Consider the following 18,883-nt stretch of genomic DNA (forward strand, 5'->3'; position numbering starts at 1 on the left):
GGCAGAGAAAAGGAAAGTGTGGGAACAATGGAGCACAGTCCAAAGTACAGCATAATGTTCAATAGTTGTTGTGAAATTCTCAAGTGTGGTTTATTAGCACTGACTTGTTCTTCTTGTTAGCTGACTTTGATTCGTACACATGTTTGACGCACTGAATAAATTGAATGTTTTCCAGAAAATGGCAAGGCGAATCGTCACAGAAAGATGGGTGTCCTTGGGGATGGACTAAGAGGGAATACAGATAGAAAAAGGGCTATGAGGACAGACACTTTAATAATAGAAACCATTTAGAGCCACCAGTCTTTTTTTTTCATTGTGATCCTTTCTGCAGCTAAGTTAGGCGGTGGATGCGTCCTGGTTTGATTTGTCTGCTAGGCCTCATGTCCGTTTATTGAGATTGAGAGTGTTCCCTGAGCGCAGTAATGAACCATTTTATGATTCATTATCCCACCGCTGATTCCTGCTGCCAAGTCTGCAAACTTTCTAATTAGCTTAGGTCAAACATTCATACAGTTTTCCTCTAATTATCGTTGCTTATTACAGGATGGACATTGCAACATAGCCACAGAGGAATAAATTGATGTGGTTGGTGTCGTCTTTGGAGAAACAGGTTTTATTTTCCCATCAAATTTTGCAGAAATGGTGAGGAAGACTCAGGGATTTGCTGAATAATTGCCAAGGAATGGCTCTGGGAATATAGTGTTTGTAATAATCAGCATTGAGGGAATATACAAAATACTCTTGGCGACTATTTTGTACTTTCAGTCGAATCTCGCTGGTAATTGGACCTCGTTCATGTGGCAGATAGAGGATACTAATCCAGATTGAGTCATTCCACAGTTGCATGTCCATTATAACATGTTGAAAATATGGAATTAAACCAGCATTATTTTAAAAGGTAGCAATTATGTGCGTACTGTAGACTCGGTGTGTGAATACGCTACTTTTTGTGTGCGAATAAGCGGCCACTGTTCCCAGCAGGGAAGAAAGAAAAGCACCAGTGAATGTGGGAAGCCCTTTCATTGAATTTGAAGTTTAAATCAGCTGCATGCACCGCCTTTTCTGACGGCCTAACGTCATGTTGTCAGTTTGCTATTGTAGCCATGCACAGTGAGGAACTTGCTTATCAGAAATGAATGGCGAGGACTGGCTAACTGTGTGTGCAGATGAAAGAGCAGAGCTTAAATGTTTTGCATGGAGCGATTACCCAACCACACACACACACACACACGCACACGCACACGCACACGCACACACACTAACCATGATTACCACCATTCCCTGTGCCTGACTGTTTGATTGCTCTTTTCTTACATTTCGGACCATATCGGGGGTATATGTTGTAAGTTATGTACGACCAAACTTTACATATTGACAACATGTTTTAAAGTATCCCTTAATTATTTGAATTGATTTGCTACCATGAATTTAGTTATTGTTTTCCTTCACTTTTTCTTGTTTGTTAATTCATTGATTCTCCAAGACTTCCCATACTTTGAACCTGCTTTATAAATACATCAGTAGCTGCTATACTGTAGCAGCTACAGAAAAAAACGGTTAGCAGAATACTGACATATTATAAGCTTTTAAATTGATAAAGCATTTTTAGCAAGTACTTACTTATCCATCCAACAGATACTCAAAACATTAGCAGTCGTTGGGAGTTGTGTTTTGTTGTTTTAATAGATGTTAGTTCAATATGCAGTCAGTATTCAGTAGTGTTTGCTCTCAACGAACTTCTAAGGAAAATATCTTGCTTCATATCGTGCTTAACGCTGCACTGTGCATTTCAGTTAAATGCTTAGTTTGTCTTTCTTCCATTCACAGACTAAAATCACGGAGAAAAGTCAGCAGTAATAATTGAGCGATAATCTTAAACCTTCAATTATTTATGAGACTTTAATTCAGAATCACAGCCTAGACCAGCAGCGCACTTGTTCACCCTGGCCCTTTGTATGTTAGCCTCCTTTCTGATTCTGCACTCTCTGGTCTCTGGTTGGATCCCCTGCGAGAAGCTCCTAGCAAAAGTCATCCAATTTACCTTTGTATAGAGCAGATTGCATGGGGCGTATGTAATGTGCAGTGGAAAATGTAGTGCAAAAGATACAGCAGTGTCAACACAGTGTCTTTTGGAGATTTGAAAAGAAGAGAAAGATTTGCATCTAGAGGGAATCATGTGAGTGAAACTATATCTGATGTCTCTCATCTTGTTTAACATGGATCTGGAGAGGGGACAAAGGAGACTTTTGGTAGAAAGCCCAAGGTCTGTTCACAAAAGGAAGGGAGAATGCAAATGATCCTTTATTCCTCAGTAAAATGCTATGCTATGGTTCCAACTAACGTATGTTTGCATTTTATTTTGTGCTATTGCCAAAGATGTTTAAATAACATGCTACATATGTCATCTTTAAGTCATAAGCAGCACATCTTGAGATTTGCCTAAGCTAAATGTAAAATGTCATCTCTGTGAGTGTGTGTGTTTGTGTATACACAGTACACGCAGCCCGTATTCTTTGCACACGCCCCAGGTTCCTTCCAGTGGAGGGAGCTTTCCTGTCAACCAACTCACGCCATGCTGGAGATCAACTCAGCCCGTCTCAACATCAAACCAGATTTAAATGTGTGGAAAAAAAGCAAAAGTGATTTGTAGGGGGGGGGGAAGAAAAAAGGAAATGATAGAGAGAGAGAGGGGATAAGGGAAATGGGATTTAACGTTAAACCAAAAGAGAAGAAAGACAGTGTAAACACTGCGGGCTGTATTTCTGACGTTCTTGACTTTACAGACTCCATCTTCCTCTCTCTGCCCCTCACCCATCCTCCCCTATAGTGTGTGCCCAGTGAAGGGGCACTATCATTTACCAGCACACTAATTAGAACAGTCAGCACAGCACAACTCCACTTCACTCACCACCAGGCTCACAAATTACATTTCATGTGTTTGTTATTTACTGCTCTTCTTTAATTAGAACGAATATTTGTAGGAGTTCTCTGGAGGTGTGGTGAAATATCTCCCTTCTCTCTTATTCTGTATATTGAATAATCATCCCTCCTCAGAGACATTTCCATCACAGCCTGAGATTACAATTTAGAAAAAACCAACGTCCTCACTGACAAATTCACTCACACTAAATGCTATTCCTGAGTGAGACTGCTTGAAATCCTTCTCATGAATTGTAATTATAATTAGTTGGTGCTGCTGTTCCAGTTGCAAAGAAATGATTGGAGACCCTTATTTTTATTTTTTTTAAAGCACAGAACAATTAGGTTACACAATATCTTCTGGACGTTATTTTCTAAACCCTGGCTACAAAAAGACACATTTTTCTCAGGGAAGGCTTAGACTTTGTTTTAGCTCATCTTTGTGGATGTGTGAGCTGCTGCCAGTTCCTGTTGCTGCTGTTTTCTTCTTCAGGATGAAAGGTTTAATGTTCGGGCTCTTTAACACTCAGCCAGGCCACAAAGCAGCCCCGAAAGAAGAGGAGAAAAAAAAGACAGACCGAGAGGAAACAAGGGAGAGGGGAGCTGGAGAAGGAATTGGGTTGACGACACAAAGAGACACAGAAGGAACAGATGTAGAGATGCTGGTCTGAAGAGACTTCAAACAATGGTGTGGGTTTGTCAGATTCAAACGAAACATTTTCTCACTTGCATTTAATGTTATTTGAAAACCGCTCACATTGAAATGCTTAAATTATCCATCGTTCCGGGAGAATGCTGGTCGAAATACATTTTCAAACGCTGTAAACGTTGCAAATAAATACTATTAATTTCTTAGTTTAGGGCTAAAAGCAAAGTATTTTAAAAATTAAAACAAGATTATCAAACAAGCTGCATTTTTAAGGATGAACCGACTATTTAAGTGAAATGACCAAAGGTTTATGGATATAACCTGAACCTCTCTTATTACATTTTACTGCCAAAGACCATTTTGTGAAGCTCTAGATTGTTAGTAAACTAGGAACGATGTTGACTGCTCTATCAATTACCTGAAAGTACAGCATTTGAAAAACATCCTTCTTTTCAACACATGGCTTTGGGAAGGATATTCACCCTTTTAGATAAAAAAACAAGCTGTATTTATCTCAGTGTTTAGCTTCCTGTCTGTTTGAGTAATGTCACCTACAGTATATGTCAAAGCAAGTAGAATCGAACAGCATTTCTACCACTTAGTCACTCTGCTAAAGAGGAGAATATGTAAATGCTTCATGGCGATGACAGTGATAACGGTTATGTCCTTTTCACCAGACGTAGCTAATAGCTTCAGCTCCATTACCGTTATGGATGTCTTAAGAGGGTCCACTTGTGTTGCGCTCTGATTTTTCACGGGACACTGCACCTCCTTTTCTGCTCTGTGTGTACAGTAAATGCAGACACCCATTTCTTTAATGTTGGATTAATACAAGGCATAAGGCGAAGATCTGTTTGGATGGCTCTTTATCTCGAGTATATCAGTGTGAATAATGTGTGTTAGGGGTTGGTGGGTAGGGTCATAGGCTGGGGTGGTGGTGGTGGTGGGGGATTGAAAAATGATCTCACGCAGAGATGCTCCATAAATCCCCCTCATAATTGTTTCCCTACTTGGTGTGCAGTCTTGCTCCATAAAGGGGTAAAGCCAAGGGTGCTCTAAATGTCAGGGGAGCGGCGCGCTGATGAATTACCTTTTTAAAGATATCAGAGAGAGGCGCGCTTCACGTGAAAGATGAGCCCAACACAGCGCTCCGAGGCCCTGTCTGCCGGGGTGGGCATATTTCCCCCCCAGGGGAAATTTGTCTTTTTATCAACTGTCCGAAAGAAGTCACAGCATATTCTGAATGAATAAATCAAAGAGAATTAGTTTGCTCTGTTCTCTTATCTCAGATGTCCTCGTTTTTCCTGTGGAGATCACCTGCAGATGCGTTTGTGTTTGTGTGCGTATGTGTGTGTGTTTGCAGAATTGATATCAGGGGTGGCTCACATCTGGATCTGACTGGTTTAGTTTAAGCTGGCAACAAACACACACACGCTTTTGTCCGTCCTATTTATAACCCTTGTTTGAAAAACCAAGACTGACAAACACTTGGGTTTTAAATAATGACACACACTTCCACCATTTGGAGATCCATCGTGAACACACACACCATCAGGATACAAACTGTAGCTTGTGTGTGTGTGTGTGTGTGTGTGTGTGTGTGTGTGTGTGTGTGTGTGTGTGTGTGTGTGTGTGTGTGTGTGTGTGTGTGTGTGTGTGTGTGTGTGTGTGTGTGTGTGTGTGTGTGTGTTGTGTGTGTGTGTGTGTGTGTGTGTGTGTGTGTGTGTGTGTGTGTGTGTGTGTGTGTGTGTGTGTGTGTGTGTGTGTGTGTGTGTGTGTGTGTGTGTGTGTGTGTGTGTGTGTGTGTGTGTGTGTGTGTGTGTGTGTGTGTGTGTGCAGCCCTGGGCAGCATTGCAGCTGATAATCCTTGCATAGCCAGAGTTTGGTTGATGCCTTGATGTTAGTCAAGGTAATAACAGAGATGGTCGCAGGATGTCTCTTTGCCCTTGGCCTGTCTGGGACAGCTATCATTACAGACCCAGTGCCTCTCCAGATAAGAGCACCCGGGCTGTCGCCGCAGCAACCTGCTGTGATAGCTCATGCTTAAAGGATAATACTTTTTACACATTAATCAGATGGCGCTTTGACCACAGAGTATTGCACGGCCCAGATGAAATTGAAATGCGTGGTTTGGTTCCCTGATAATCTCCTCACAGACATCAGTAATATGTGGCCACTGATCGTGCTGAAGTGAAACCGAGTCATGGGAACGACTGTGGCAAGTTTGAATATTTATATTCAAAATGCAGATATTCTGAGAGCCTCACTTATTTATTTCTCTACTTCAATCTTGCTAGTTCTTGAGACCATCTGGACTGTTGGCAAATGTAAACTCTCTGTTATTATGAGAGGTGAGAAGCTGTTTCACTTTTAAATTCTGGAGAAATGCAAACACGTTGTTCAGGATGTAGTTTTCGGTAATGTTTTACAATGATGAGCTGTCCTAGCAATTCCAACCATAAAGCATGACGACCAACTTTTCACCAGCTAGTTGTTCACCTACAAAGCAAAGGATAAATGCAATCTAACCTTTTGTTACATCCTAAGAAAGCACTTCAAATGATCAATTCTTTGACCTCTAAGGCTTTGATTTCTGCCATTTTCAATTTAGCAGTTTAAAGTGAAGTTTATTTCGTGTGGGTTTTTCCTCTCTCCTTCCCTCGTGAGCGAGAAATTGCCTTTTCAGGTTGTGAAAGCAGCCACTCATTCGTGTTAATTTCTGTGTTGCTTTCCATCAATCGTCCACCCCCTCTCTCAGGGTTTTTATGTTTATCCCCATCTGTAAGACTGCCTCTATCCTCCTCCATTCTTCCTTTGTGTTTACGTCCATGAATTTTGAGAAAAACATGTTGAGGAGCTCCCCTTGGTGATGGCAGCAATTTAGCTTTCATATATTCCTATCCTCCAGACACTGCTTAGTGCTGCTGTAGTGAGTGTGTGTGTGTGATTGTTTGAGTGCATTTGTTTTACAGTATGCTAAAGAGTATTGAAACTAAGCTTTTATTTTGAGCTACAATTTAGGAGAGAGTCTGACATTGACAGCGTGGAGGTGAACACTCATCTGAAAATATAAAAACAACATTATGTTTTTTAGGATGTCACGTGATTATTCAAAGGCTTTCAGCTTTCAGTAGAGAAGGTGGCATACGTTGTAAGATTGGTGGCGTGATTATTGGTGGCGTGATTCATACCTCTTGACTGACAGCTCGTCAAACACTGAGCAGTAATTGAAAAGTGGATAATGATCGTTGTTTTGTGTGAAATTCAAACCAAGGGTTGGAAAAGCTGGTCTTGTAGGGTCAGCGGCTTCTCTAGTTTTGTAAGGCTGAGTAATTAAATCAGAGAAGCGAGTGAAGTATTCCTCAGCTCAGTGCCTCGTCTTGTTTCCTCTTTAATCAGGTGGCTATTAAACCTCTGATTGCACTCCCTGACTTCTGACTTCAGCTTGGCTGTTAAACACAGACTGAAAGCATGTTTTGTTTGTGTGGGTGTTTGACAAAGAAAAGCAGTCTTTGGATCAAAAAGTGAAAAACAAAGGGAAGGGTAAATGCAACACACAACCACACACACGGTCATAGTTATTCCTCTTCTTGTTGACTCAATGATTAATACTTCTCTCCACAGCCATAAATCATTTCCCCAGGGTACCACTGACCTGTGAGATATATCTGTGACCTCACGTATTACTCAAAACACACACATTGATGCATTAAGCCGCACATGCACCACAAATCCTCTTAACACAAAAACACGTTCATTGACATTTGCAGAAAGAGTTTGTGTTTCATTGCTATTAAACAGTTCTGAAATGAATTCTGCCTCGGCATGCTGCTAGTGACATATGACCTCCTCCAAGGTCATCCCAGATTCCCCCTCCTGCACCTCTCAGAGATCACCCAGATTAGAGCGATGTCGGCCACCGCTGGCCGGGCTGCCTGCATATATCTGTTCCTGTGTTCTCGGCTTACTGCTGCTGGCACGGACAAGGTTGTTCAGCAAGGAGAGTTGACCTTTGGGTTGAAACCGAGAAAAAACCTGGTGTTGTGCACTATATTTAGGGCTCATTGTTTGAGTTTTTTAAATAATAAATCAGGCAATTTATCTGTGTTTTTTATATTGAAAAACAGGTGCAAAAATATCAACAATACAAAACTCTGAGGGTTTAAATCGGATTATAAAAAACTATTTTTAGAGCCCGTTAGTTTAAGCATTTATTACTTATTTTAAACTCAAAACTTTGCTTTGAGGGACTATATCAGACAGCACATTTACATTTTCTCTTCTTTTTTTATTATTTATAACCAGAAGCTTATTCAAAATGGTGCAAAAGGACTTCTCAAAACTCCCTTTTAGTGTCCTCTTGCATCTTGAATCACAACATTCTGCTTGAAAGTCTTTTTAAACTTTATAGTTTTCTTTTGAAAACTGAAAAGAAAAATGGTAAACTGATCAAAAAGTACAAAATAAGCATTAGCTGTATTCGCCATATCACTTTTGTGAATCTAATTGGTTTGTTGCCCCTACAGCTCCGACCATCCTCAACGAGTTGAACTGGACCCAGGCGCTGGAGAAGGTCTTCATTGAGAACCGTCAGGACGACAGCTCTCTGCGCTGGCAGGTGTTCGGCAGCGCCACAGGAGTGACTCGATATTACCCAGGTAGGCCGCAGGGAACAGAGTCAACAGTCTGCCTTATAACTCATGGCAAGATAAAGTCTAACCCTAGTCTTGACCCTAGGGGCTCCTCCGATGCAGAACAGTGAAAATCTCTTATCAGAAGACTGTTATGGTGACTGGACAGGACTAAATTATGATTACTTTGATATAATCTGATAAGAAATATCCTACAGTACACTGAACGGCTTATAACTTATTTTCTTGCTCTCCCCAGCCACACCATGGAGGGCGCCCAAAAAGATTGACCTGTACGACGTCCGCAGAAGACCTTGGTGAGTGCCATCTTTATTAAGATCTGGATCAGAATCAGTGTGATTTTATTTATTTTCTGCCATTGTTAATGCCCATTGGCCATATTAGGGAGCATTTGGCGTATTTCAAATAACCTACCTCTCATTTTGGTCTCAATTGTCTTAGTGAAGATGAGTGTTGAAAGGCGTGAGTTTTGGGCACCAGTTGAGTTCAGCTGAGCGTTAGGATTGGATGAGATTGTCTCGCTTGGAGCAGACAGCTTCTAACTAAAACAAACAGGAGCAGAGTAAAAGTGCAGAAATGTAACTTGTCACTGGAACACCTGGGCTGACAGCAGAAACACTGTCACACTGTTTAAAAATGGTGACTAACTGTTGTTTCCTTGTCCTTACACAATGTCTGTGTCATTGCCATTGCTTTTTCCTGTTATATTGAAAATCATTTGTTATCACTTTATCATCTTAATCTTTTTAAATCTTTGCTCCATGCTTCAGTGAAAAGCAGTAAACTACTTACATTCAACTGTTATAACATGCATTTATTTGTGTATCAATACAATGCCTTTATAGGAAGAATGTTTTAAATATATATATTTTTTTTCTTTTACTAAATGGGCTATAACTTTACATTTCTGTGCTTTGTAAATGTTACCACATAATCCAAAACAATAACTCTTAAATGTAGTCTTTCATTTGGATTCCTGTACAGTGCTTCGTCTCTTGTAGACCTCCCTTGCTCCAACTCGCCCGGAGCTAAATAAAGAATATTGTTTAGTGAAACAGGATTAAAATGGTTTCTCGCCCGTATTTATCTCAGTAAGTGATAATGTTGGTGCATTGTCTCTTGCTACGAGGACATAGCAAGATATGGCCTAATGTTATTGTTTAAAATTCCCATTATTGCCTGTGGGTCTCTGTACAGTAAGTAAAACAGGTTGGACAGAACTAGGCTGCATTCGGCCAATCAGCCCCTCTACCCCCATGCCATCTTCTTGTCCACCCTTCCTCGTTCAATCTACCTGCCACTGTCACATCGGCTTTGTGGCAGTTCTGCCTGTTGCCTGGTTACAGGTTGGAGTGGACTGGACATAAGCATGACAGCCATGTTGATTAGACCTGACCCTGTTCCATCTCTGTCTGGATCCAACTCAAGCTGAGTGGCTTTTTGAGGTCAGCCCAGGCTGTCACATGAAGTCAATGAGCTCATACCAAACAAACAAAAGACGAGCAGAGAAAGAAGCTTCATGCATTGTGATGAAGTTTGATTGAAACTCAAATCCAAAATGCACATCTTGTAATGTTGTAACCACGTCTGAAAGAGAATAATTGAATGCATTTTTAGGAGTAAATGAATACTTCTGATGCCTATTTGCTTTTAAAGTTGAATGTTTCAGTCAAGGTTCAATTTATTCATCCATAAAAACATGGAAATTATAGTGCTCCAATTCTAAACAAACAGCACTGGTTATAAAAGCATTATAAATAAATACCCTTTAAATATATGATTGAATGGATAAAAAAATACATAAATATATATTCCATAACAAAAATGTTTAAAGGAATCAAACAAACAAAAACAACATCAGAACAAACAAACATTTAAATGGATTTAGTTTACAGCCTCCTTCATAAAGTTGTTGTTGTACTGTTTTATCCTTTGTTTGAGTCAGTAAAATGAAAAGTGATCACCTATTACAGTACCTCCCTGTATCCAGGTGTTCCCTGACAGTTTAATGAAGCTAACAACAGAAGTCTCCCCAGTGCTTCACTGTCACAGAAGCCAACAGCGTAAACATGAGAAATTCTGGAAAACACAAGGCAGTGTGTAGCAGGATGAGTTAAAACATGGATTCTGTCTCTGATCTGTCAGCGATACAACCATAATACACCCGAGTTTAATTCTCTTACACATGTTTTGACTGGGGGACTCCTCCCGGAGACAGGAAGGAACAAGGAAGCAGAAAGATGAGGGCGGCTGCTGAGCGACAGTGTGACAAGGTTGGACAGAGGAAGAGGCGTATGTTTGCAGGAACACCTTGTCTCCCCCCTGGTCTTCCATGTTTGTCACTCGAGCTTTTTTTTTAGATGTCAGAGCCTTTGAAATTTCTTTGGCCCGTTGCTTAGCAACTTGTGCCCAGCCGTGCTGAGTTGCGGGGCCGCGGTGGCAGGGAGTGTCATGATATGTCAGGTCAGCCGTGTGTGATTATAGTCTAACTGCTGTCTCCTCGACTGACACTCTGCAGAGCGGACGGCCAATCACACGCCTTACAAAAACAGTCAACAGGGGTTAGCTACGCCCGTCATGTGTGCTTACATGAGATAGCAGCCTCCGTCACGAGGACAGAAACAACAATGTGAACAACAGATGCTAAGATGAACACCACTCGTGCACAACACTTATAATAAAATCAAACTGATATTTAAATTCTACTCACTTTTTGTGGGACATAATAGGAACTTTAATTATACACTTCAGCTGCTGTGTGTGTTTTTTGCTTGTTTAAAAAAGAAAAAGAAAAAAAGGAAAAAGGTGTTTCCTAGGGCAACAGTTGGGTGACGTCTGAGAGCCGGCATTGCTGAGAGACGCACTGTCTACTTGCCGGGTGCCTGACTGAAGCGCGCATATTGATAATCGATACAAGACACTAGACCACAAGTTACAATTACAGCATAATGCTTAATGCTCTATAATGAGTGTTCTGCATAATGTCAGACACACAGCAAGTTATCTGACCCTGACCACTATAAGATAAAAATCATTTAAGATGTTGGATCAGTTTTTTTCGCTTATAATTGATATTAATTGATATATTTATATTAGGTTTAGAACGATACAATCACTGATTCCATCCAGTATAATTCACGATGCTGAGTTCATAATAAAAGATACAAGTTAAAACACCATTGAATTCTATACATTTAAGTGTCAAGTACGATTTTGCCCAAATAAGTCAAAACAATTGCTAAGGACAAACATATAGGTTTGAACAACATACAAGCCAAAACCATTTTAAATTCATGTACAGTCAATAATGTCCAAGCACATACAGATCTCACATATTACCTCCCACACACCCCTCAGCAGTCCCCCCCCTCACAAACTCCCTGATACATCAGATCACATGAGCAGATATGCCAGATAGATACTGGAGTATAGCCACTGGAATATACACAGATGCAATCGCAGGAACATGTCACGTTTCAGTGACGTTTGCACTGACTCCAGTGAGAGTCTTCCCCAGTCAAAGGTGTGGTTTACAAAGTGAGAGTGAAAGCAGGGGCCAGGATTCACGGCCAGTTTGTAGCGTAATAGACCTGTAGCTTTCCTGGGATGGATGGATGGCGGCGAGGCTGACCTGGCCGAAGCTGTGGAGGTGAACCTCTGAGGATAAAGATTGGAGGGCAGCCTGACTCCACAGATGGGCTCTGTTCCCGTCTGCTCCCCCACCAACATCCCCAGGAAAATTAATGGTCCAGTCAACACACTTAATTGTATCCAATTGCTCTGACATTAATTATTAACATTTGTCCATTATAATGTCTGTTCGTGTTATCAAGGGAAGCGAAGCAGAGGGGGAAGTGAGGCAGGGGGAGAAGGGGCGAGGAGAGAAATAACCAGAGACAGGCGTGGAGACCTGTCAGCCAAGCGTTGCAAAGATCCCATTACCTCCCAGTTCACAACAGCATGTATGCTATATCACATTTCTTCAAAAAGTCAATCCAACCTCTTTGTAAATATTAACACTGCTGTTTTATCCTGGAAGCTGAGGCTCCCCAAAATACAATTTCCAGTGTCTTCTTCTTTAAATCTCTTTACACTGCTTCAGGTGAAGCAAAAGAAAGACCAGTGTTTCCTTAGTTATTGGACTAAAGGTGACACCAGGCTTTAGCATCCAAATAAAATATTTGACATTTTGGTTTGAACCTAAGGTGATAAGCACAGCTGGGGACTACTTATTCCATCTCAAAGAGCAACAATAACAGACTTGTACTTGTCAAATAATAATTGATGCTGATGTATTCGAATATGCATGACTAATTTAATATTCTGTGCTTTTTGCCAAAAGGAATAGTGTTCGTTAAATTGATTCTAAAATGTTATGTGTTCGTCTTGGGCATAACCGGAAATATGGAAATATGAACCTTGGTACCAACACTTCCAATAATCAACAGAAAGTGGAATAAATAAATGGCAGACAACATCTCTTTCTCCTGCAGGCTCTCTGGGCGCTGTCCTCCTATATTTTTCTAATCTTAATTCAATCTTTATTCGCCTGCCACATCCACAGGAGCACTAAGAGAGCAGCAGTCCATAAAATAATAAGCCCATCAGCACAGCACAAATCCACACACACATGTGAGCACGCACACACCTACACACACACATACACACACATTCGCTGTCTCTCTGTTACATACAGTTCTCACATTATTCTGCTGTTACTTTGCTTACTTTAACTGTACATGATGGATGCATATCAGAGCACAAACTAAAGGAAATGTACATGTTCAAGTGAACTAACACATCCACCTATTATTTATACAATGGACAAGTGTAAAACACACACAACTGTTAACACAAAGTTAGCATTTGCTGCGCACTAACTGTGGCACAGAGACACCGCATATATCATGCTACATGTATCTATGGCATGTTTTTGAAATGTATGTGGCAGATAATTCCTTCAATTTAAATGTAATGCACAACACTTTGTTGAATGGGTCAGGGTGCATAAACACAATCTCCTGAGAGAGTTAGCCCCCCGGCAGAGTTAATGTATTGATTTTTCAGCGCTGTTCCATGATAAAACTATTTCATGAATTCCAATGAGACTCCTTCACCAGACTGCTGCAAAAGGAAAAAAAATACAATCATCCCAACGCAGAATATGTCATTGTGTTCGTTGCTTGTATAATGCATTTCTTTTAGAGTGATGGCAGGTGGTGGCGTGTTGTAAAGGTGGCATGGCTCTCAATGTTGCTGCTTTAATCTCTTCTCATTTGGAGCGATACCTCGTTCCACCTCGGTGTAAAGAGCAGATGTCTACTGCACACACGTGTAGGACCTTACATATTGTGATAATATGTGCACGTTTTTATCGTGACATATATATTGTACGTTATGGCTCTCTGGTATTTTCTTATGGGCCTACAAGTCACTAATGCTGTGTAGCCAGATCTTCAATATATCGGTTTAATAATATACCATAAAATAAAAAATGGCATTGGCTACTTAATCTCAGGCATTCACAAATATCTGCTGTTACGGTGCATCGTATATACTTTGCTCAAGGATCATTTCCCTTATCAATTAATCTTTTAATTCAGTTTTTGAACAAGCAGTTGGTCTATGAGATTTCATAAATTATCTCCACAAGCTTTTTGAGGTGATGATTACATTTAGTTTGTGTTGTCTGCTTAACTGTCCAAAACAAAAAAATCAGTAATTCTTCACATTTGAGAAGCATTTTTGCATTTAATTATAAGTGCTTTGGTGAGTAACATAATGATCGGCTGTAAAAGATGTAAGGCATCATCTGTGAACGGTTGATGTAAATGTATATTTTACAGAAAAACAACGGTTGATGTAAATGTATGTTTTACAGAAGAACAGACAGCACGGTTTTGATTAAAATATGAATTTGCATTATACACTTAATTACAAATGAGTATTCATTAAAAAAAAGTGTGATAACTATAGCTGGACCGTGTCTGAAACTGGTTATTATCCACCTGGCAGATAAACTTGCATGGTCAACAAAGTAGCCACCACTGTTCTTGTGAAGTAAATCAAATCAAATCAAATCAAATCAGGTTTTATTTATATAGGACATTTAAAAGCGATTTTTGGTCGAGCCAAAGTGCTGTACATGTAATAAAAACACATTACTACAATCACAATAAACGACAATAAATTACAACAGATATATCTTAAAAACAAAATAAAAATAAAACACACGGAAAAGTCAGGAGTCGTGCTCCGCTCTAACTAGAAAGCCAGAGAGAAGAAGTGTGTTTTTAGTTTAGATTTAAAAACCCCTAGGGTCTGGGCCGACCTCACATGGAGGGGCATAGTGTTCCAGAGCCTAGGGCCAGCTGCTGCGAAGGCTCGGTGCCCTCGGGTTTTTAGCCTGGTCTTGGGCACTACCAGCAGCAGCTGGTCAGCAGACCTTAAAGCTCTGGCTGGGGTGTAGCGCTGGAGCAGTTCAGCTATATAGGCCGGAGCCAGCCCATTTAGTGCTTTAAAAACAAATAAAAGGATTTTAAAATCAATTCTGAACCGAACTGGAAGCCAGTGTAGTGAGGCCAGAATAGGGGTGATGTGGTCACGCTTTTTGTGGCCAGTCAGCAAACGTGCAGCAGCGTTTTGGACTAGCTGCAGGCGTTTAATTGAGACCTGGACCATACCCACATACAGAGCGTTACAATAGTCCAGTCTCGAGGTAACAAAGGCGTTAATAACCCTTTCTAAGTCATTAAAAGATAAATACGACTTGGTTTTGGCCAATAGTCTTATTTAAAAAAAGCAGGATTTTACTACGGTGCTGACCTGCTTGTCGAATTTAAAAGTGGTAGTGAAGGTCACTCCAAGGTTCATGACAGAGGGGAGGATGTTTTTATTGAGGGAGCCCAGAATATCAACCGGAGAGGCTGGAGGTTGCGGTCCAAAAAAGATGACCTCAGTCTTGCTCTCGTTGAGGTTGAGAAAGTTTTTGCTCAGCCAGGATTTTATCTCTGCTAAGCAGTCCATCAACTGCTGTAGTGAGTGTTTGACATTTGCTTTGAGAGGCAGATAGATCTGTACATCGTCGGCGTAGCAGTGGAAGGGAATGTTATGTTTTGTGAGAATTGAACCTAGGGGCAGTATGTACAGTAAAAAAAGGATGGGGCCCAGAATCGAGCCTTGGGGAACCCCACAGGTAAGAGGGGCTTTGGCAGAGGAGAAGGCACCTAGCTGCACTGAGAAGCTACGGTCTGTCAGGTAGGACCTGAACCATGCAAGGGCAGAGCCTGTGATGCCAGCGGACTGTTCAAGCCGTGACAGCAGGATGCTATGGTCCACAGTGTCAAAGGCAGCTGTCAGGTCTAACAGCACCAAGACAGCTGGGCTACCTGAGTCGGCAGCTAGGAGCAGATCATTAAAAACTCTTAAAAGGGCTGTTTCAGTGCTGTGCATGGGTTTGAAGCCAGACTGAAACTTTTCATGGATTCCATGGATGGTTAAAAAAGACTGCAGCTGGGCGTAGACTACTCGCTCCAGGGCTTTAGATAAAAAAGGTAGCTGGGAGATGGGCCTAAAATGTGCGAGAATGGAGGGGTCGAGATTTTTCTTTTTAAGGAGTGGCTTGACCACGGCATGTTTGAAGGCAGCTGGGACACATCCTGAGGTAAGAGAGGTGTTTAAAAGTAATAAAATACTTGCTCCAACTGAATCAAAAACATCTCTGAGAAGGCGAGAGGGAATGCTGTCTGAGGTGCAGTTTGTCGGCCGCAGGTGCTTGACTACATCCGAGAGAGAAGAGGGGGATACAGGCTCGAAGTGGTCGAGGACAGCAGGGCACAGAAAAGGAGCAGGATCTGGGGTAGCACTAGTGTGGGCTAGCCTAAGAGCAGATACCTTTTCAATAAAAAAATTAAGAAACTTATCACAGAGAGTAGTCGATGGGACAATAGAAGAAACATCACAGGGATTAATGATAGAGTTGCGGACATTAAAAAGTTTTATGGCTATTTTTGGAGATTAACAGAGAAATGTGCTCTGTTTTGGCTGCTTTGACTGCCGTCTGGTAGTCAGAAAGGCAAGCACGAAGGATTTCTAGGGAGACATGGAGTTTATCCTTTTTCCATTTTCTCTCTGCATGCCTGCAAGCGCGTCTGAGAGCACGAGTACAGTCATTGAGCCACGGCTCTGATAGAACTTTGGTGCGTCTAAGCGTAAAAGGAGCAACAGAATCCAGTATTAGGGTACATGTCGAGTCAAACATGGAGATAAGCTCATCAGCATTAAAAGCACAGTTCACCTCTAATTTACAGATCGGAGAAGCATTAAAAACATCAGAGAACTGTGAGGCAGTCAAGGGGTTAATCGAACGCAGACGACGCGCCGGGGCACGTGATTCGACTCCTGCGGAAGGGATGTAGGTTGTAAACAGAACCGGTAAATGGTCTGAGATACGCGTTGCTGCACATATTTCATCCACAGATACAGACAGTCCAAACGATAATACTAAGTCCAAAGTGTGTCCTTTTTCGTGTGTTGGGCCAGCCACGGACTGAACGAGACCAAAAGAATCAAGGAGATTTAAAAAGTCCCTAACCAGAGGTTTGGACTCGCAACACACATGGACATTGAAGTCTCCGGAGATCAAAACACGATCATATTTCACCATGATCCCGGACAGAAAGTCAGAAAAGTCATTTATGAAATCCTTAAGTAAGGTTGTATTACTATACATTATAGACAGGTATAAACCAATTTAATTAAATCACGTAGAATTTCCCATTAGTTTATGCTCTGTAAAGAGCTGCCCTCAAAGAAAAGCACCAACAGGACTGACACATTGTCATATGTTAATGAAATGTCTGAAATAAAGTGCTCTCACTAGCTATGATTCAGCCCCAGTGGTTCGATACCAACCACAAGAGAGAGAGCAGACAGAGAGGCCACAGGCTGATATGTTGTGTCTGCCGGCTGATGGTTGTGTCGCGGTGCAACAGAATGGGCGACGGGGCTCAGTTCAGCACCAGCCAGGCCCATCTGCTTGTCACCTGGCCTTGGCACGCAGGAGTCTGGGTAATGACAGGGAAAGAATGGCATCAGTGGGCAGAAGCTGAGAGGTAATTACTGACTGGAATCCATGCAGAAACAACACATCTGGATCCATGAGTCAAAATGTGGAAGATTATACACTGATACCTGCCTCAATTCCAGATTGGTATCCGTCAGAACCGCATATCAGCCTGGAGACCGAAAATCCTTGACTCCATCCCGCACTCTCTGATCCTGATGTTCTCTGCTGAGAGGCACAGAGAAAATTCATTTGTAATTTAGGCAGTGGAAAGGGAGAGAAAGGGAGCAGCGCTGATACACCAAGACAATCTGTGGGGAGAATCAGCCATGGCAGCACTATACTTTCAGTGTTGAGTGACGCTATCCTGGCTCATGTGTTACTCCCCTCTACTCCATCACTGCTCACACATTCCTCCTAAACCCCATTACTGATGATCAATGTTGCTTCTTTCACAGTTTGAGAGAAATGATCTACTTGAAAGTGATATTTTCTCAGCAGATTTTAGGGCCAACGCTAGCACAGTTCTCAATTGGGAGAGTTTACATTGGAGCTGTGGAAGATGACCTATAATGACGACTAGTAATAGAAGACTGCATTGCCTTATAATTAACATGTGGCCCCCTCAAAGTCCCATTTAAGGACTATTCTCCTCTGAGAAACTGACCAGAGAAGTTAATGAAATCCTGCAGGTTGTTTGCAGGCACCAAGCGTCACCAAATGACCCTCCTTCAATCTCCAGCAGGGGTGTCTCCCTCCTTGAGCCTGGGGGAGTGGAGACCTGGGCCACATTTTGACCGAGTTCCCGTCCTGCATCGATGACCGCTTTTACAGACCCCATCCACTCGAAAGAAAGAAGCCGCCACTGTGTGGAGTCTCAGCGCCCCCCCCCCCTACCACCCCCCTCTCCCTCTCACTCCCTCAAATTAAGATTTCAGTAATTAAATTGATAAAAGTCATGCATGCCAATATGCCTCATGGTTCCAGACCTGATTTCATACGCCACACAGTTGTGGAGGGCTGCAGAAGTTCTACCTTTGATGTGGCATTTTTTATTATTGAAAATAATTGGATTCCCCCCCCCACCATCTCTCTCTCTCTCTCTCTCTCTCTCTCTCTCTCTCTCTCTCTCTCTCTCTCTCTCTCTCTCTCTCTCTCTCTCTCTCTCTCATTTACACATACATTTTGCCCGTGTTCACTTTGGACATGCTCAGTTAATCGACCTCTTGCAATGCAGTGCCGGTGCCGAGTCCCTGTTCTATCTGGGGGGTTTTCAGGCAGCTTTTCAGCAGAGCGGGGCCCAGGTTGTGTCTGAAAAACGGATTTGGCCAGCCCAGGCAGTGTGCTGAGGGACGTTATTTCAACACGGGTCAGGGGTTGTGCTGCAGGTTGGAGTGGCTCCTGCCAGTGAGTGGGAGCGGTGAGACTTGTGGGAGCGGTGGTGAAGCCCACCGGGGCTCTGTGGCTCTACCTCCGTATCAGCTTGGCCGGGCATAAGAAAAGAGCCTCTCTGGCCCACAGGCAGCTGGCTTCTCTCCACACTCAGCGGAACGGCTGATAATCAGCAGAAAGAGACCCCTGATGATTACTCTGCCTCTG

The 18,883-nt window shown here is 42.0% G+C and overlaps 1 protein-coding gene across 1 annotated transcript in view; it reads left to right on the plus strand.

Annotated features, from left to right (window-relative positions):
* The window catches only part of cacna2d2a (calcium channel, voltage-dependent, alpha 2/delta subunit 2a), a 137,024-nt gene that overhangs the window by 87,490 nt on the left and 30,651 nt on the right, over window positions 1-18,883 (plus strand). Inside the window, exons 7-8 of the mRNA XM_034138753.1 lie at window positions 8,095-8,226; window positions 8,459-8,516. Of these exons, the coding sequence (XP_033994644.1) occupies window positions 8,095-8,226; window positions 8,459-8,516 (190 nt within the window). The remainder of the gene's footprint in view (window positions 1-8,094; window positions 8,227-8,458; window positions 8,517-18,883) is intronic.

Source organism: Trematomus bernacchii, unplaced genomic scaffold (genome assembly GCF_902827165.1).
Source record: "Trematomus bernacchii unplaced genomic scaffold, fTreBer1.1, whole genome shotgun sequence".
In the NCBI taxonomy this organism is placed as follows: domain Eukaryota; kingdom Metazoa; phylum Chordata; class Actinopteri; order Perciformes; family Nototheniidae; genus Trematomus; species Trematomus bernacchii.